Below are 16,152 nucleotides of genomic sequence, written 5' to 3'. Positions count from 1 at the left end.
CTAAACCAGCACTGATGCACATTGTCACACTGATGCGGTGTCATTCCCCAATCCTAGAAAATTCCTTGTATTTGCTGGTGACAAAATCACTTCATGAGTTCAGTAGAAACACAACTGGTTAACACCTTACATCGTGTTAGCCCAAACCATGTGCTATGGATAGAACAAAAAAAAAATTGCATTTTACAAGATCATGTTAAATGTGCCTCCCCATTACATGGAGATGTGTGCAGATTACACAAGCAACAGCTAACAATTGTTGCACTGTTAAAATTAAATCGTTGTATTCCATCCGACCATAAGTCAATTTGTAAAGTCAATGTATTTTTTAAAGGCAAGTTATTAACCATTATTCTGTATCGTCCTAACTGGATAGCATTTAGACGATTGGCCTTGGAACACTGGAATGAATTAATGAACAACGTTTTGCTCAGAACAAACCAAAATTAAAATCGTTTGTTAATCTGTTAATATCCAAAATCAATACATCATCCTTGCTATGAGCGGAAGAGCTCTGCAAAAAAAAAAAAAAATGGTGAACCAAACATGAAGCTAGATCTACTAAATTGTAAATGTGTCCTTTATTTCAAGACAAATAAAAGTACAAAACACATAGAAACGATGTCAGCTGGTGTGTATCAACAAAAAAGTGTGAACGCTAAGTATTAGAAACTGCTTAAACAAAGAAATTATCATAAAGAGGAAACAGCTAAACTGATTCAAATGTACAGGCAGTTTGAAAAAGCAGTTTTTTTTTTGGATGAACTAGTAGTTTGAAAAAGCAAACTGTAACGTCACAAATTTGGATGTCTTTTGTCTCTGTCAAAATGTTATATAAAAAATTGCCGAACTTCCCTGCCATTGGGAAATATGCCCGAACTGCCACAGTTAAATGGCAAGTCAAAGAAAGACCATGTCTAACCTCTGTGGGCCACACAAAGCAATACAAAACCAGTTGATGGAATTGAAAGACACTTAAGCATGTCATCCATTACTGCCTACAGTAGCATTACAGCATATCCACAATGCAATGCAATTAAAATAAGTAGCTGCAGTAGTAAGTCTTGAATAGTTGCTAACATTCATTATTTACATTCACATTGGACAAGATGTGGGGAAAAAAGAGACATAATCCAGCTCAATTACACATATCTTAAACAATTATTTTTCAACTTAATTAGTTCAACCTACTTCAGCGCTATCTGACTAAAAAATAAAAAAAGGAGGGGTCTCGAGGAGAATAGGGGTCTGAGCCACAGACAGACGTGTAAAATGGTACATGGGGGGAAAAAGACAACCATGAAAACAGGAGCAGAACGATGACTGTCGTATAAAAAGAATGCCCAAGTTGTAATGGCTCCAATGTTCAGTGGATCATCTACATTGTATTACAATGTTCAGTCTGCTCTTTTCAGGTATGAGTCTGCAATCTGTTCATGACACCTTTGCGAATATATGGCAAAAACTCTGTTGAGGCCATTATGATTCTAAGCTACTTCTACCGAGACAGTGGATTGAAGACAACAAAAAAGAAATTGAAGCGTTTTACTAAGAAAAAGCTTGTGGAAGTGTAAAATGAGAATGTAGAGCATGCAATTAAATGACCCTTTATCAATAATGCTTTATGGAGACTCTTTTGCTCTTTCGGGAAAACATCAAAATTGAACTCCCTGGCTGTAACAGGTTTGACCAGCACACTGACAAAAACAATGGCAAACCATTTGACTCCCACCAGATGGCAATTTTGTTCATTTATTTCTGAAGCATAATGACTGTCTTGGTCAAACGAAGTTCTACACACCATGGCAGAGCCGTCTATGTCTTGTTACTTGCTTTGGACCCGACAAAACTGGGCCTAGCGAGTCCTTTAAAAACATGGAGCTTTCCAGCTCCTGTAAGCTCAAAACTGTAGTCTGTGGTGACATATGGTAGATCTCCTTCCACTCCAGACTGAAACACAAAAGAGGAGAGCATTGTGGTCATCACTGTCTCTCAAAATGATATTCCCAATCATATCAGATTTACTCTTATAATCAATCACTCACTCAATCACACTGTGATAAACACCAATGATTATCAAGAATAACAGTTGGTGCACTAGATTTACACAAACAGAGCTAGCCTTCATTTTTCTTTTTCCAAGTTTAACTACAAAAGAAATGAACAAAATTATCAAAATATTATAGACTAACTATTTAAAATAAGCGGAGCCCATGGGCATTTCTACTCCTATCACACATTTTGACTAGTCTTACAATACTGTTACATAGGCCTAGTAATACATAACATTGATAGATAAAGTAATAATTCCTAGCTAACATTTCCTCTGCACTGTAGGCTGAATGTAATCCTTCTTCTGTAAGTTGTTTAAGATAAGCTGACGTCTGCTAAATCAGCACGTGTATAAATTATGAGGAAAGTAGCAGCAGATACCGCCACCATTTAGTTTGGAAGGACTTGCATATCTGAGTAAATAAATATTTTTTTCATAACTTGAGAGGATGTTGTGAAAAATTCGAATGTCTAGTTTACCTGTGTGGTAAGCAGGGCTTTAGGCAGAGAGATTTCTCCAAGCAGAAGGCAGTTGACTCGACTAAGCAGAGCAGGGGGGACTGGAGTCACCAGGAGATAAAGACCCCTTATCATATCCACTCCCCTCAAAACACCTGCAACACAAGATTAAATGACACCATTCATTAGAAATTAAGCACAGTGAATAGTCCTTTCTTCAACTGCGAGGTCGATGATCCAAATTGCCAAGGAGTGGCATGATTATTCAAATATTCATGATTATACTCATTTGGTAAAGGTATGTTCATTTCAATTTCTTCAGAAACCTTGACCGAGTTCAAGTCAGTCATTACTTCAGCCTAAGATTTCTGCCGAAATTGAGATAAACATACCTTTACTAAACAAAAGGCATAAAAACATGCCCATTTGGATCATCAACTGGTCAGTTTAAACTCATTAACCTTACAAACCATCATCTTCTGAATCGGTTTCCAGTTGAAACATATAATGATTGAATTACTAAGTATTAGAACTTTACAGTATGTAGCATGTAGAAGTAAAGATGCTCTAGAATTTACTAAGCTAAAGCTTGAAGCACCCCCTATGGACAGAACGTCCTGAAATCCTAAGAATGTCAGTGATTGTAAAGGTCATATTCCACGAGGTTTGCACCTTCTAGTCATGAGATATGGTGATTGAAATACCTGTTTCTGACATCATTCACTAAATTAGATTAGATTCAACTTTATTGTCATTGTGCAGAATATAAGTAGCCTGGTAGTAAACCAGACCCTGGAATCTTTCAGATTAAGGGTCTGGCCACGAATAATGAAAATGGCCTAATAGGCCAGTCAATCTAGCGTTTGACCCATAACTAATTGCAATAGTAATCATTCAAAGTTTTTTGTGATCCCTAGGTATATATAATTAACATATAAAAAATCTACCCATTTATATTTAGTGGAACATACTTTTTTTCAAGGTCAAAGGTAGCAATTTCCAATGCATTTTTCCATTGGGATTTACTACTGGTGAAATGGGTAAAATTTTAAACTATAGATATCAAATTGAAACTTTCACAGTTGTTTACTCACATTAAGGCAAAGATTTTTTGTATTGCAAGTTTTCTGAAATGTGATGTTTAGATATGCAAATGAGACCAGTTTTACCTAAATATGCAATAATTTGCATATATTTCTAGAAAACTAAATCTGAACAATAGGTACAGTCAGCTTCAAAATAATTGCTGCAATTTGCTTCTATATTGGATACCAAAAGCCTATGCAAAGGGAATATTAGATATTACTTCATATCACCTCAGAAATGAGGAAATCAAGTCAAGTCAAAATCAATGCGTTTCAATGGAAGTACATTATAGAACAAATAATTGTCAATGATATGGCATGATGGAAGTATCTCAGTGCATGCCAACTCACTTGATATGTTTATGTCTAAAGGTCAATATCTTCCTTATGTGACTTGGCATGCATTGAGATACTTTCATCATATCATTGACAATCATTTGTTCTATAATGTACTTCCATTGAAACGCATTGATTTTGACTTGACTTGATTTCCTCATTTCTGAGGTGAAATTAAGTAATATCTAATATTCCCTTTGCATAGGCTTTTGGTATCCAATATAGAAGCAAAATGCAGCAATTATTTTTAAGCTGACTGTACCTATTGTTCAGATTTAGTTTTCTAGAAATATATGCAAATTATTGCATATTTAGGTAAAACTGGTCTCATTTGCATATCTAAACATCACATTTCAGAAAACTTGCAATACAAAAAATATTTGCCTTAATGTGAGTAAACAACTGTGACATTTTCAATTTGATATCTATAGTTTCAAATTTTACCCATTTCACCTGTAGTAAATCCCAGTGGCAAAATGCATTGGAAATTGCTACCTTTGACCTTGAATAAAAGCATGTTCCACTAAATATAAATGGGTAGATTTTTAATATGTGATACAGGAGGGTTTAAGGATCAATAAAAAGTAGGAACCATTACTATTGCAATTAGTTACAGGTTTGGCCCTTTTTTGAGCTAGATTGACTGGCCTATAACTCGAGGGGCAGCACCAAGCATGCATTTGAAAATCTCACTGCACGCAATTGGATAACACTACGACCAATGTTTACTCGGACTCATTTTGGACTTCGACGCAATTGAATAACACTACGACCAAAAAGAAAGTTGTAGCGCTGTCGTCATCAGTTTAGCTCGTTTTTTGGTTTCCCGCCCCGATTCCTGCGGTAAAAGTAACGTGCATCCTTGCTCATTGTCAGAGTGTGTTGCGGACACAATTCAAATTGTGCCCTTGTGAGAACTCTGGTTCAATACCAATACTGATGTTTGTTACTAAAAGCTGGTTATGTACTTTTATGTACTGTAGGGGAGAGCAGTGTGTCATGATTTAAGATGTGACTGAAACATCAATATGCTCAATTTTAACACATTTCCATAACCATTAATGATTTTGTGATTTTCACTGTTAATAAATTACAAACATTTCAACCATGAAAGATAACAAAGCAGGCATGCAAGATGTGAAAAAAAGTGGTGTTAGTATGACTGTAGGCTAGTCCTTGGTGAAACAGGAGTAACATATCGTGGGAAATTGGAAGTGAACTGAAATTAAAGTATCGATCCATTCACACTGGTATCGATCCGATACCAATACCAATGTTGGTATCAATAGTATCGATATTTGGATTGATGTGACCACCCCTAGCTAACATTACACCTAGCAACATCCCATCCGTTGGTTAGCCAAACAATTCAGTTGTTCAGTTGTTTAGGCTACTGTAGGGATGGCGAAAACTACAAATTTTCTTGACCGACCACCGAGGCTCATTAGCCGGTTGAAACCGGTTAACCGATTCGTTTAAAATAAATTATGCTATTTGAAATAACAGCCACGCAATTTCCCAACTCTCATCTCTCTGTCCCACGCTCATACACACAGCCCCGGCGCCCTTCACTCACGTCACTTTTTCAAATCCTACAGCGCCAAACATGAGTCCTGCGAACCAAGGAGCTTGTAAGTGGAGGACAAATGGTTCCTTTGCTCCGAAAATGGTTTGGGTACAAGGTGATCGCGTTGCAAATAAAGGCGTTTGTCTAGCGTTAGAAGCTCATTTGAAGCTGAAATGGCCGCGGCTCACTTATGAAAATGACAGCTCCGAAGAGACGCAGCTTAGTTTGAGGAAGTGCTAACAATAATAACGAAAGATGATCATTACCTTATCTGTTACCATTGATGACCCTTCCCGAAATGTAGATGTAAAGTCTTTCCAAATCTAAGCCCATCTTATGCGGAAAGTTGCCTAGCTAGACTGCAACACGATAAAACCAATGGATAAAACAGCGCACTTCCAGATTGCAAAAGACGCACCGGCCACCGCTGTGACCTCGTGCCAAATGTTTTTATTGGTTTATTACGTAGCCTAGCCTACAAGCAGGCGTTATGAAAAATTGAGTGTGAGGGATAATTTGTTAACTTCACGCAAAAAAAGATCTTCTTGGAATGAGATGGCTAGCTGTAGTACCGTTTAGTCCACTGTCTTTAGCCTAATTTAAAGATGCCTCTTTTTTTTTTTTTTTTTTTTAACCGACTAGCGACAACTTTGGTCGGCTAACGTGGATACGGTCAACAATCGGTCAAACAGTCACCGGTTAACATCCCTAGTTTACTGTGCCCCAGTAAAATCTTTAGTCCAAGTTCAACTAGCCTAAATTTCTCATGGAGTGGCCTACTAACTCGTTACACAAATGTCAAACAGCATATGATTATCACATGAACGAGTGAAGTCTAAGCTTTCCGATGGAATTAGCGCCAAGTTGCTGTGATAAATGGTGCTCTATGCACCCAATTTTCAGGGTTGAACTGAAAACCGGAAACGTTAAAGTACTGTTTCTGTTTGGAACGAACCAATTGGAAAACATTTCTGCTCACCAGCATCTCTTCTTCCTGAGGAGACTAAAGAAGGTCCATCTGTCTCCTCAGATACTGGTGAACTTCCACTGCACCATTGAGAGCATCCTCACCAACTGTGTCACCAACAGTATAGCATGGCAACTGCTCTGCCTGGGACCAGAAAGCACTGCAGGTGCATCATCTGTTCCTCATTCCTCTCCATCGAGACTATCCAGGGCAAGCGATGCTTGCATATGGCAAAGACTGTTCCCATCCCAACAACAGATCAGTGTCCTGTCCTGACCTGTCCTGTCTATGGACCACCTGTCTATGCTTTGCATATCACATTGCACCTTTATTGCGTCTAGCCACCTTTATCTGGCTAGACGCAAACTGCATTTCGTTAACTTTGTATTTGTACTCTACACAATGACAATAAAGTTGAATCTATTACCCCAAACACCAAGTTGAATCTATTACCCCCAAACACCACACCACTATCTCTAGGCCCAACACTTACCCAGTCCAACACACGGGCAAATGGGAGTCTGGGAGAGCAGCATTGGACCGCCCCGACCGATCACCTTCTCGTCCAGACAGCACAGTCCCACTAGGCTGGCGTTGGCAGCATACAGTATGTGTGCGGGGGCCACGTCACAATGAGTCACGCCAATAGCCACAGCAGAGAGAGAAACCTAGGAGAGGTGCAGAGGTAAATAACACAGTAAGAACACTTTGCTTTTTAAGCATCAAATAATCAAATAAGAGCCACAGCTATGGTCATATATTCAAGTTAGGGGACTGTAATCGGGGGAGGTGTACCTGGTAAGGAGTGAAGCAATGTAGAGGCCGTACAAGACTTGAATCTGGGGCCTGCATCTGACTGAAGTATCCCATGAGAGCCAGATCTCGCAATTCATTACTGCGTTGATGTCGCCTTTGCGCCAACAACAACAACAACAAATTCAGATGATGTAATCATAGACTTAAAAAAAAACTGTTTTAAGAGGTTACAGATTGTCTACAGTAGTTCAGCTGAAAGAAGACTCTATAGAAGAATGTAGTGTTGACAGTTAGATGAACTTCTCTCGTGCCTCTTCATGCCTGTGACTCTGCAAATAATCAGAATTCCACTAATGCTGACAACAACTTTAGAGAGTTCTTGAAATTCTACAACCAAAACTGTCGGTGCCTCAGCCACATTGACAGCCTAGTCATTAAATGGGCTGCATTATGACATGTAGGTTGTGCAGCTTTGTCAAGGGGTCAAATTCTGTGGTCTTGCAACCTTAGTGCTGCTGGTACATAGGATTTTAGCTTGAAAAGGGAAGGATGGCGAGACAGGACATCTAATGTCCTGTTACTTTGGGTTTAACCAGCAGGGGCTGCTACAGGATAAAAGCATCAGCTCAATTAATACACGTAATGTATTGCAATTAAACACTAATATGTTGTAACCCAACACACTTTTCAGTTATATTTATGTGAAGCAGAAGCCCTGAAACCGACACTGAATAGATTGGAAGGACATTCCTTGAAAGTTCCTTTTTCCACCGAACCCACCTACACAACCACCGACTTGTTGTTTCTAGCCCCTTGTTCAATCACTAGAGTAACAGGAGACATTCACTCATGATGAAACGTTTCTTTCTTACATTTCCCCGGAACTCTGCATGCGCATCATTAATTGCACATCCGAAACAGAATAGATTGGAAGGACATTCCTCGAAAGTTCCTCTTTCCACCGAATCCACCTACACAACCACTGACTTCTTAATGAACGTCTGACATGTTGTTTCTAGCCCCTGGTTCAATCACTCGAGTAACAGGAGACATTCACTCATGATGAAATGTGAAGTTTCTTTCTTACATTTCCCCGGAGGTGCCAGCACCCTGGAACTCTGAGTGAATGCTGAGGAACACGTGGCTGTGTGGGGCCTCTTGATTCTCAGGTTGTCCTAAAGCAGGCTGGGCCGGTGGGTGCGTCTGCCAGCCATGAGCCGTTCTCAAAAAGTCAGGAGTGAGAGCAGGACACTGAGACGTTTCTCCAAAGCTGAGTTGCACCACGTGAGTCACAGAGAAGAAACGGACAAGATCAACCAACAGCTGAAAACCAAGACCTAGAGAGAGAAAGAAAGAAAGAAAGAGAAAGAGAGAGAGAGAGAGAGAAAGAGAGAGAGAGAGAGATTCATGAAAACAAATAAAGGGGGTTAGAAAATGATGTCAGTAAAAGGAAGTACTCAGCTTGTGGCTGATTTCAAGACCAACAGGACTAAAATCAAGTAAATGTTGAAGTCAACCATTCAGTTACTCATGCCCTTAAATCGTAGCGGTGACCACAGGAATAATAAACAACAACAATACTGGCGCAAAGAGTGTGTGTGTGTGTGCGTGTGTGTGTGTGTGTGTGTGTGTGTGCAAACAAACATTGCCGTGTGGCAGAATCCTCACCTCTAACCCAGCCCATGGTGTTTATGATGACTGGCATATCACCGCTGCTGTGTCGCCACAATGACTTCAGCGACTCCAGGTAGCGGTCGAGATCAGACTGGCAATCAGCCTGGCCATAGTACACCATGTGTCTGGGCTCCTGCTGGTGGGTGAACGGAGGGCCTACAGGGCGGAATTCAACGTGTCAATGGTCATGTACAAACAGCTCTAGAAGTACTCTAGAATACCCTTAATCTTAAAAATCAACACAACAAAATGTTTCACTTTTATTATTTATAATTGTTTGTAGTCTTTGTATGAAAGCAAGCAACACAAACTTGTGAAAGATTTTTTTACCTAGAAGAGGCTCTGTGACAGCTGTCAAAGAGAGACAGCCAGGGGGAGTGAACTCCGTCTGTCCCACATCACACTCCAGGTATTCTACGCTGGTAGTTCTGCCAAAAAAAAAGTTTGAGAAGGCATGTACAGTGGGTACGGGTTGAGAATGCACCTTCTCCCGCGGGACTCCCGAAGAGATCCCGCAGGCCGTCAAGCCGATTTTTTTCGAGGCTAAGGCAATGTACCCAAACAACCACCAGGTGGCAGAAAGTTTCATCCCGCATTTCAAAATGATGAAGACCGCATATCCGTCAATAGTCGACTCCTTAATCTCATTTAATCATTACAATGAAGGTGATGACTGGCGGAATTATTCAAACGACGTTTCAATGAACCATTGTTGAAATGAATGAAAATGGTTATAGAAAATCGCCTACAGCCTAACGTCGACACAGCTGATTCTTTGATTGATTCTAAGCTGTTTTGATGTAGGGGATGGGTAAACTGGCGCGCTACAAACATGCTACCAATCAAATGTAATATTAGTAGGACTAGCCTACTTAGACACTTTAGTCATAGGCAACGTTGCCATGTTAATTTGGGCTAGAAGTGCTTGATTGTGGTGGCGCTCCTGTCCGCTGCTTCTCCCGAATTGTGTGGCAAATTTGTCAGCAATCAGCTTAAATGTCAAATCATATTTATTTCTCTTTGTCGCCATGGTATTGGGGGAAACGCGGAGAAACGAGATGGTCAGTCCTCGTATTTTTTCTTCGCGTTTCGTTATAAGAAATATATAAGTAATAGTTAGTCTTCTTCGTATTGAACAGATACGGGACGCTCTTTGTTCCGTATTTTAAGGAACTACTCAATGCACACACACAATGAAAAACACACAAAGAAATCACTAAACATATAGCCTACAACCTAATGACACTTTAATGCAGCGTTTCTCAAACTATGGGCCGCGAAACGTAGAGACTGCTGCTGGTCCGCGAGACATGGAGTGAAATTAGGTCCGGTGATCTGATAATTTGCTGCGCAATTGACCAAGCAACCGCGGACCGACAGAAAAAGAAAGCGTTGCTGCGGAAATGCTTGCTAATTTGATGTGTTTAAACATAGAGCCATACAATTAGGTGTGTCTGTTATTATGATAATTTTCGAGCATAACTGCTTGTCCATAGCTCAGTGACAGGTGTTAATAGCCTTGCCATAAGCACTGCTGCAGGTGCTTCTTTTATTATGCGGTTAGAGCACAAGCGCTTACTCATATAGACTATAACTCAGGGACAGGTGCAAAACCACCAACTGGGATGGATCGAAGGGCAAGCAAGCACTGCCACACAACGTGAAGGCCTTTCTGTTGTCAACACTAAACAGAAAGTTTCCTACGATGGGGAGAAGTGGCCGCAAGGACTGCATCGATAAGATCAACGAATACAGTAATGTTTTACAACCCAGCTGGTATCCGCTGTTCATTCCGACATATAAAATAAAACAATAGCCTAAAAAATAACTGCATGCGTAATGGACACGGCTCTATATCCTAAATAATTTTCGAGGTTCGCCATTTGGTAATATGACCTATCCTTACTGACAATAATTTAGATTGAGCACAACTAAAGTTGCACGAAGGCAAACTACAGTCCTAAAAGCCTATTCTATATAGCCTGGCCAATATTGTAGATGTGCAAAAGCAGCATTTGCGTGCGTGCTTGCCGGTGAGGTGTAGCCTACAAAAATGAGCATAACATCTGATTATTAAAGTATGGCTATAGGAAAACACACCATGGCAGAGAACTAAAATATCAGTGTTACATGGTTTGTCCAGCAGATGGCGCAGCAGCGTCTTGCTGCAAGACACACATGCTTCACTTGGCTACCATTGCCGTTCATGGTGGGAAGTGAATTGGAACCAACAGTTTCACAGCTTTGTGGCTTGTAGAATGATTTTCACGTGAAATGTAATTCTCTTTTCTTCTTGAAGCTTTTTGCTGGTGCTAGCTATGTAGTGCGTGATCATCATCAAGTATCAAAATACTTTCTCCACAGCCTTAGTCGATGTATTTTCATTCAGGGAAACATCATTAGGTCCATATTTTGCCGGAGTTACACTTACAGTGAACCTGAGAAATGGAGATCTATACGAAAATCAGCAGATTTGTCCTTTAAGGCCAAATTATCTGACTGGTGAAAAGAATCCTAAATTCTGAATCATTGACCAGGATGTGGACACAGTGCATACATGTATGTCTACTTACTGGTTAAGAAGGCTGTTGATGAGATGACGAACAAAGGTAGACTTCCCAGAGTTCTTAGCGCCATACACCAAAATGATTGGACAGCGATCACACTCATCATCTGAAGGAGCAACAAAAATCAGATGTTAGTCTGACGCTAGATGAAGTTCTTTCTCTGAAATCAGGGCAGCAATTCAGCTTCCTACTAGTCTGGTTTTCACCATACTAAGCTCAATCTTTTAAGATTGAACATTAGTCTGGGGAGGCTGCGCTTTGCTTCTACTGCACAAGAGGCGTGATCAATGGGCATCGTTCCAATGACTCCGGACGCTTGGATATTCCTTCAACCAATCAGACCAACGATCCGATGCATCTTTTGGATTTGCTAGTTTCTGATTGGAGCCAAAGGTTCTGGCAGTAAACAGAGGAGATGGATCTGTTGGTTTTCAGCCTGAGCCGTCGGGCGAAACCCAAATTCGCCGGAGAGTCAGGCAGGGTACACCCAGCCTGGCTTCCTACAGCATTACAATCATAACTAGAAATGCATTTTCTGAAGGAAATACCAGTGCATGGAAAGTCATTTCTACTGAAGGATTATGCTAGGGTACTTGAAGTGATTACTATGGTATTGCCAGGGCAAAAAAAATGGTTACTATTCTATAAAGCACAACACAATCCTAATTATTTTGAGGCAACTTTGTAGCTAGACAGAGGCACATGCAGTTAACTTACCTCCCCACACTTGAACAAGTCTGTGCAGTGCATCTCTATAGCTCCTGGAAGTGACCAGGCCCTGGTTACCACTGCTGTTCAGGGCCGTCAACCCAACTGCACTCAGAGCAGAATTATCCACTGCCAAGTCATCACGCAGTTCTCTCTAGATATGCAAGCAAATAAAGAGCATTGAGCAATACACATAATCACCAATACTATAATAGCATTAATATACTTATTATCATTACTATAATATATATATATATATATATATATATATATATATATATATATATATATATATATACATAATATATATACTTGGCATATATGTGTGTGCTGTGTGCAACATTCCACATACCGAGCTAAGGCCAAAGAGCTCTTTGAGCTGTGAGTGGCTAGTAAGGAAGTGTGTGAGGGGATTCTCCAGAGCTTCAAGAAGAACAACACATGAATCTGAATCCATCTCATTCAGTAGATGCTTCCTTGGCACTGTACAAAAAACACACACACAAACATCACATTATCACACACATCATGTACAGTAGGCTGGTTTCGACTGCAATGAATTTGGTCTGAATGATTCCAGATATGTTACCCATTAAATGGTACAGTGACCCTAAAAGCAGCTAGAGCAAGCTACTTTTGAACGAGATTCATTCTGAAAGTTTGGCAAAAGAGGGATAACTATGATGGGAAGTTTACAGCATATTTATTAAAAGACCCTAGGATGCATTTTGGCGAGTTACATTTTATTGGGTATGTTTACCCTAAACTAACTTCTGAATGGTAATTTAGATGGCAACAACTTATTACCTCCGCCAAGGAGGTTACGTTTTCATCGGGGTTTGTTAGTTTGTTTGAATGTTTGTTCGCAGCTTAAAAAGTTATGGATGGATTCCTATTACATTTTCAGGGAAGGTCGGAAATGACCCAAGGAAGAAACGATTCAATTTTGGGAGTGATCCGTATCACTCGATTTCTAGTTGATATTCAGTTGTAATCATAGAACTGTGTTGGTTAATGTGTCACTTAGCGTCCTTGATTGATTCACAAACACAGAAACGACGGGGGTATAGGCTCATTAAAGGCCCATAGTAAAAGCCCACAAAACGGAGCAATCTTTGTTCCTACAAAAGGGGAGTATGAATTCGGCTGACGTCTTACCAGAGGATAAGTACTTGCGCACCACCATCTTGGCTTCCTGTCGGCATTCTTTGCGGTTTTTGGTGGATAGGGAGCTGTCTGCCAATGCAGTGATGGTGAGTGGGCAGTGAGAGGCTGGGGAGTAGAGGGGGTATGGCTGCTGACCCTCCTCTATGGTGAAACCCAACACCTCCACCCGCCCATACAAACACGTCAGCAGGCACTTCCCTCGAAAACACAGCGTCTGCAATGACCAGAGACCATGCAGATATCAGACAAATTGCTATGCGGCGTAGATCCAACTTATCAGAGCGCACAAAAAACAAGTCACACATGCAATATAACATAATGCTCTTTAAAGTGACAACATTAACATAATTAGTGAATATTCTTGTTATTAAAGTAAGTGAACTCTTTGGAATTACTATATAAAAGCCTCCAAATCATTTTCATGGTAAACAACAATAATGGGGAGAAGAATCACATGCCTAGTATAGCTGGCAGCGCCCAACAAGCAGAGAACCAGCCTGGCAATTTAACTGTAGGTGCCCCGTTGACACCTTGCGAGAGATCCAGGAAATATTACCTGGTCAGTAGATGTGGTTCTTTGGAGATTACCATAAGCTGTTGCTAGTCATTTGGCTCCAAAACAAATGCACATGTACTGTGTCTTGAGAGCCAGGAGCAGTAAGGTAAAATATAAGGTAAAATATAAGGTAATATAAGTAATAATCCGTGACATGGGAAGCCCATAAAACACAAAACTACATTGGATTGCTTTAAGGTATATATTTGAGTCAGAACTTGAAAAAACTGGAATTCAATGAAAGTTTGAACATGTAACAGGTAATTCCAAAGAGCTCAAATGCTTTTTCTTGACACCGTACCTGAAAAAGACTGCACTTACCTGGCCTGGTCGCATAACCATCAAGGTGCGGTTGTTAGTAATGTCAAACTGGGTGAGAAATGGTTCAATTCCCTCCCCAACGTGTTCGGACAGCAAGCTTTCTTCAGCATCAGCAATGGGTTGCATGCCATTCTGAAGAACAGACTGGGCATAGGATCTCCAGCCTTGTGAGTCCTCTGTATCACTATTACTGCTACTTGAGCAACTCTTGGCTTGTCCATTAATGTGTGCTGCTGAGGTCTTAACTCTAGGTGCTGCAGTTAGAGGGCTGCTTACAGACCTACCACTGACAGCTTTAGCATATCGTCGTCTCTGCGATTTCAAACTGGGTTTCCCGCTGTGGCCCGTCTGATTCTCAAACCTGGCTGACGGAGGACCGAGGCCTTGACTGTGATCATCTGAAAGAAGTAGTGCTTTGTTGTGCCCATGCCATTTGGGGTTCTTTGCTTTTTTGATAACATTTCGCAAAGTGTGTTTGGGATGTGACGAGGGTCTCTGAGCCTTCATTGCTTCTCAGGACTCTACGAGCAGCTTGACCTGCACCTGTGGAGTGTAGAGAAAAAGAAAGATATGAGGACAAGGAGCAAGTCTGACGCGATGAATATCAGGTGTATTAAAAACAAACAAAAAATAAAGTGTTGATTCAAAATCATTGCACTTTGTGTCCTCAAAATCGGTAGGCTACAGTGTCTATTTAATACAGTCTTGTTTCTTTCATAGTCATTGATCAAAACGAGATGAGACAAAACGTTATTTTGAAATGCCAAATGTCCCAAAATCCCAAATGTCAGTACAGAGATAAAGTCATTAAACAGTAGTCTTTGATATGCATGGACATATCAAATCACCTGGCTACTTGTTCGACACAAGCAAACAGAAACATTAATGGTGTGTGGAGGTTTGAGGAAGGAATACATTGATTTTGAATTTAAATTCTGATTTGACAAATGCACCAAAGTGTCAGAGATAGACAGTAATAAAACAATGACTTAAGAATATGCATCTTGCGTTAATATCTGTTAATACTAAAGAACACAGAAACGTCTAAGGGCATGGCTCCCTTGATGTGTCTTCAACGTTAACATAAACAGCATGATGATTTCGCATGGATGCTAAAATGTTGTTAACGTTACTGAATGCTAATGAACAGAAGATGTTATGGTAGGTGTATGGACTTTATAAACACTTACCAGTTAGGAGTTCACAAAAGTAACGGTTGGTGGTAAGCTTCCCTTATGTATCGTTCACGTTAAGTTAACCCAAGGTAACACGTTGGTTGTTGAAAGTTAGTAAGCTTTCAAGTGTGCAAAGCCGCATGCTAGCTACTACGCATACAAAATATGGTGCCATTCAATCGCTTGAGAAACTGTACGAATGTTAAGCCCGAATAACTATAAGAAAGTTAACCGGGTTAACTTAACCCCTAATAACTAAGTAAAATGACTTGTTTATCAAAGGGTTCGCCACTATGGACAGCTCAGCAGCCTACGATGTACCGACAGGACAAAAACAGCGTCTCATAGTCGTAGAACTCGCATACGGGCAAGTTACCCACGCGGGGTGCTGCTGTCATATGAAAACTAGAGATCATCTGAAAAAGCAAGGGGGATTCGAGTGTTCCGCCGAGGTCCGCAAAGTTAGCATCGGAAGCTATTTCTTTATCCAATCCTATGGAGTATGTGGCTAAAGTAACACAAAAAAATCCTATTTACTGAAATCACTTGGGTCCATTTGAATTATACTACCAGTGCTATAATATTTAACATATTCTCCAAATCATGACGGCACCAGCTTTTAAAGTAAAATCGACAGTTTTGATACAAGCGGCAGGTTTTCTCAATTTAAGTAAACGAAACTCGTTCATGCTAAGCTAAAGGTAAGGGTCGTCAGAGGATGATTTGATTGGTTCAGAGCGATACATGTGATAAACTAGAGCT

The 16,152-nt window shown here is 40.3% G+C and overlaps 1 protein-coding gene across 1 annotated transcript; it reads right to left on the bottom strand.

The window, feature by feature from the left end:
• Nucleotides 1-561: 561 nt before the first annotated feature.
• nol9 (nucleolar protein 9) lies at nt 562-16,092 on the bottom strand. Its single transcript, XM_062541042.1, has 13 exons — nt 15,406-16,092; nt 14,216-14,758; nt 13,330-13,552; nt 12,524-12,654; nt 12,181-12,325; nt 11,470-11,569; nt 9,227-9,324; nt 8,891-9,052; nt 8,310-8,559; nt 7,262-7,376; nt 6,960-7,134; nt 2,533-2,666; nt 562-1,950 (listed from the first exon to the last, which is right to left on the bottom strand). Exons 2-13 carry the CDS (start codon nt 14,720-14,722, stop codon nt 1,816-1,818), a joined length of 2,175 nt encoding a protein of 724 aa, XP_062397026.1. The 5' UTR covers nt 14,723-14,758; nt 15,406-16,092; the 3' UTR covers nt 562-1,815.
• Nucleotides 16,093-16,152: the final 60 nt, after the last annotated feature.

This window comes from Sardina pilchardus, chromosome 7 (genome assembly GCF_963854185.1).
Source record: "Sardina pilchardus chromosome 7, fSarPil1.1, whole genome shotgun sequence".
Classification (NCBI taxonomy): domain Eukaryota; kingdom Metazoa; phylum Chordata; class Actinopteri; order Clupeiformes; family Clupeidae; genus Sardina; species Sardina pilchardus.
Note: the sequence above shows the minus strand (reverse complement) of the source record. Positions and strands in the feature narration are given on the sequence as shown.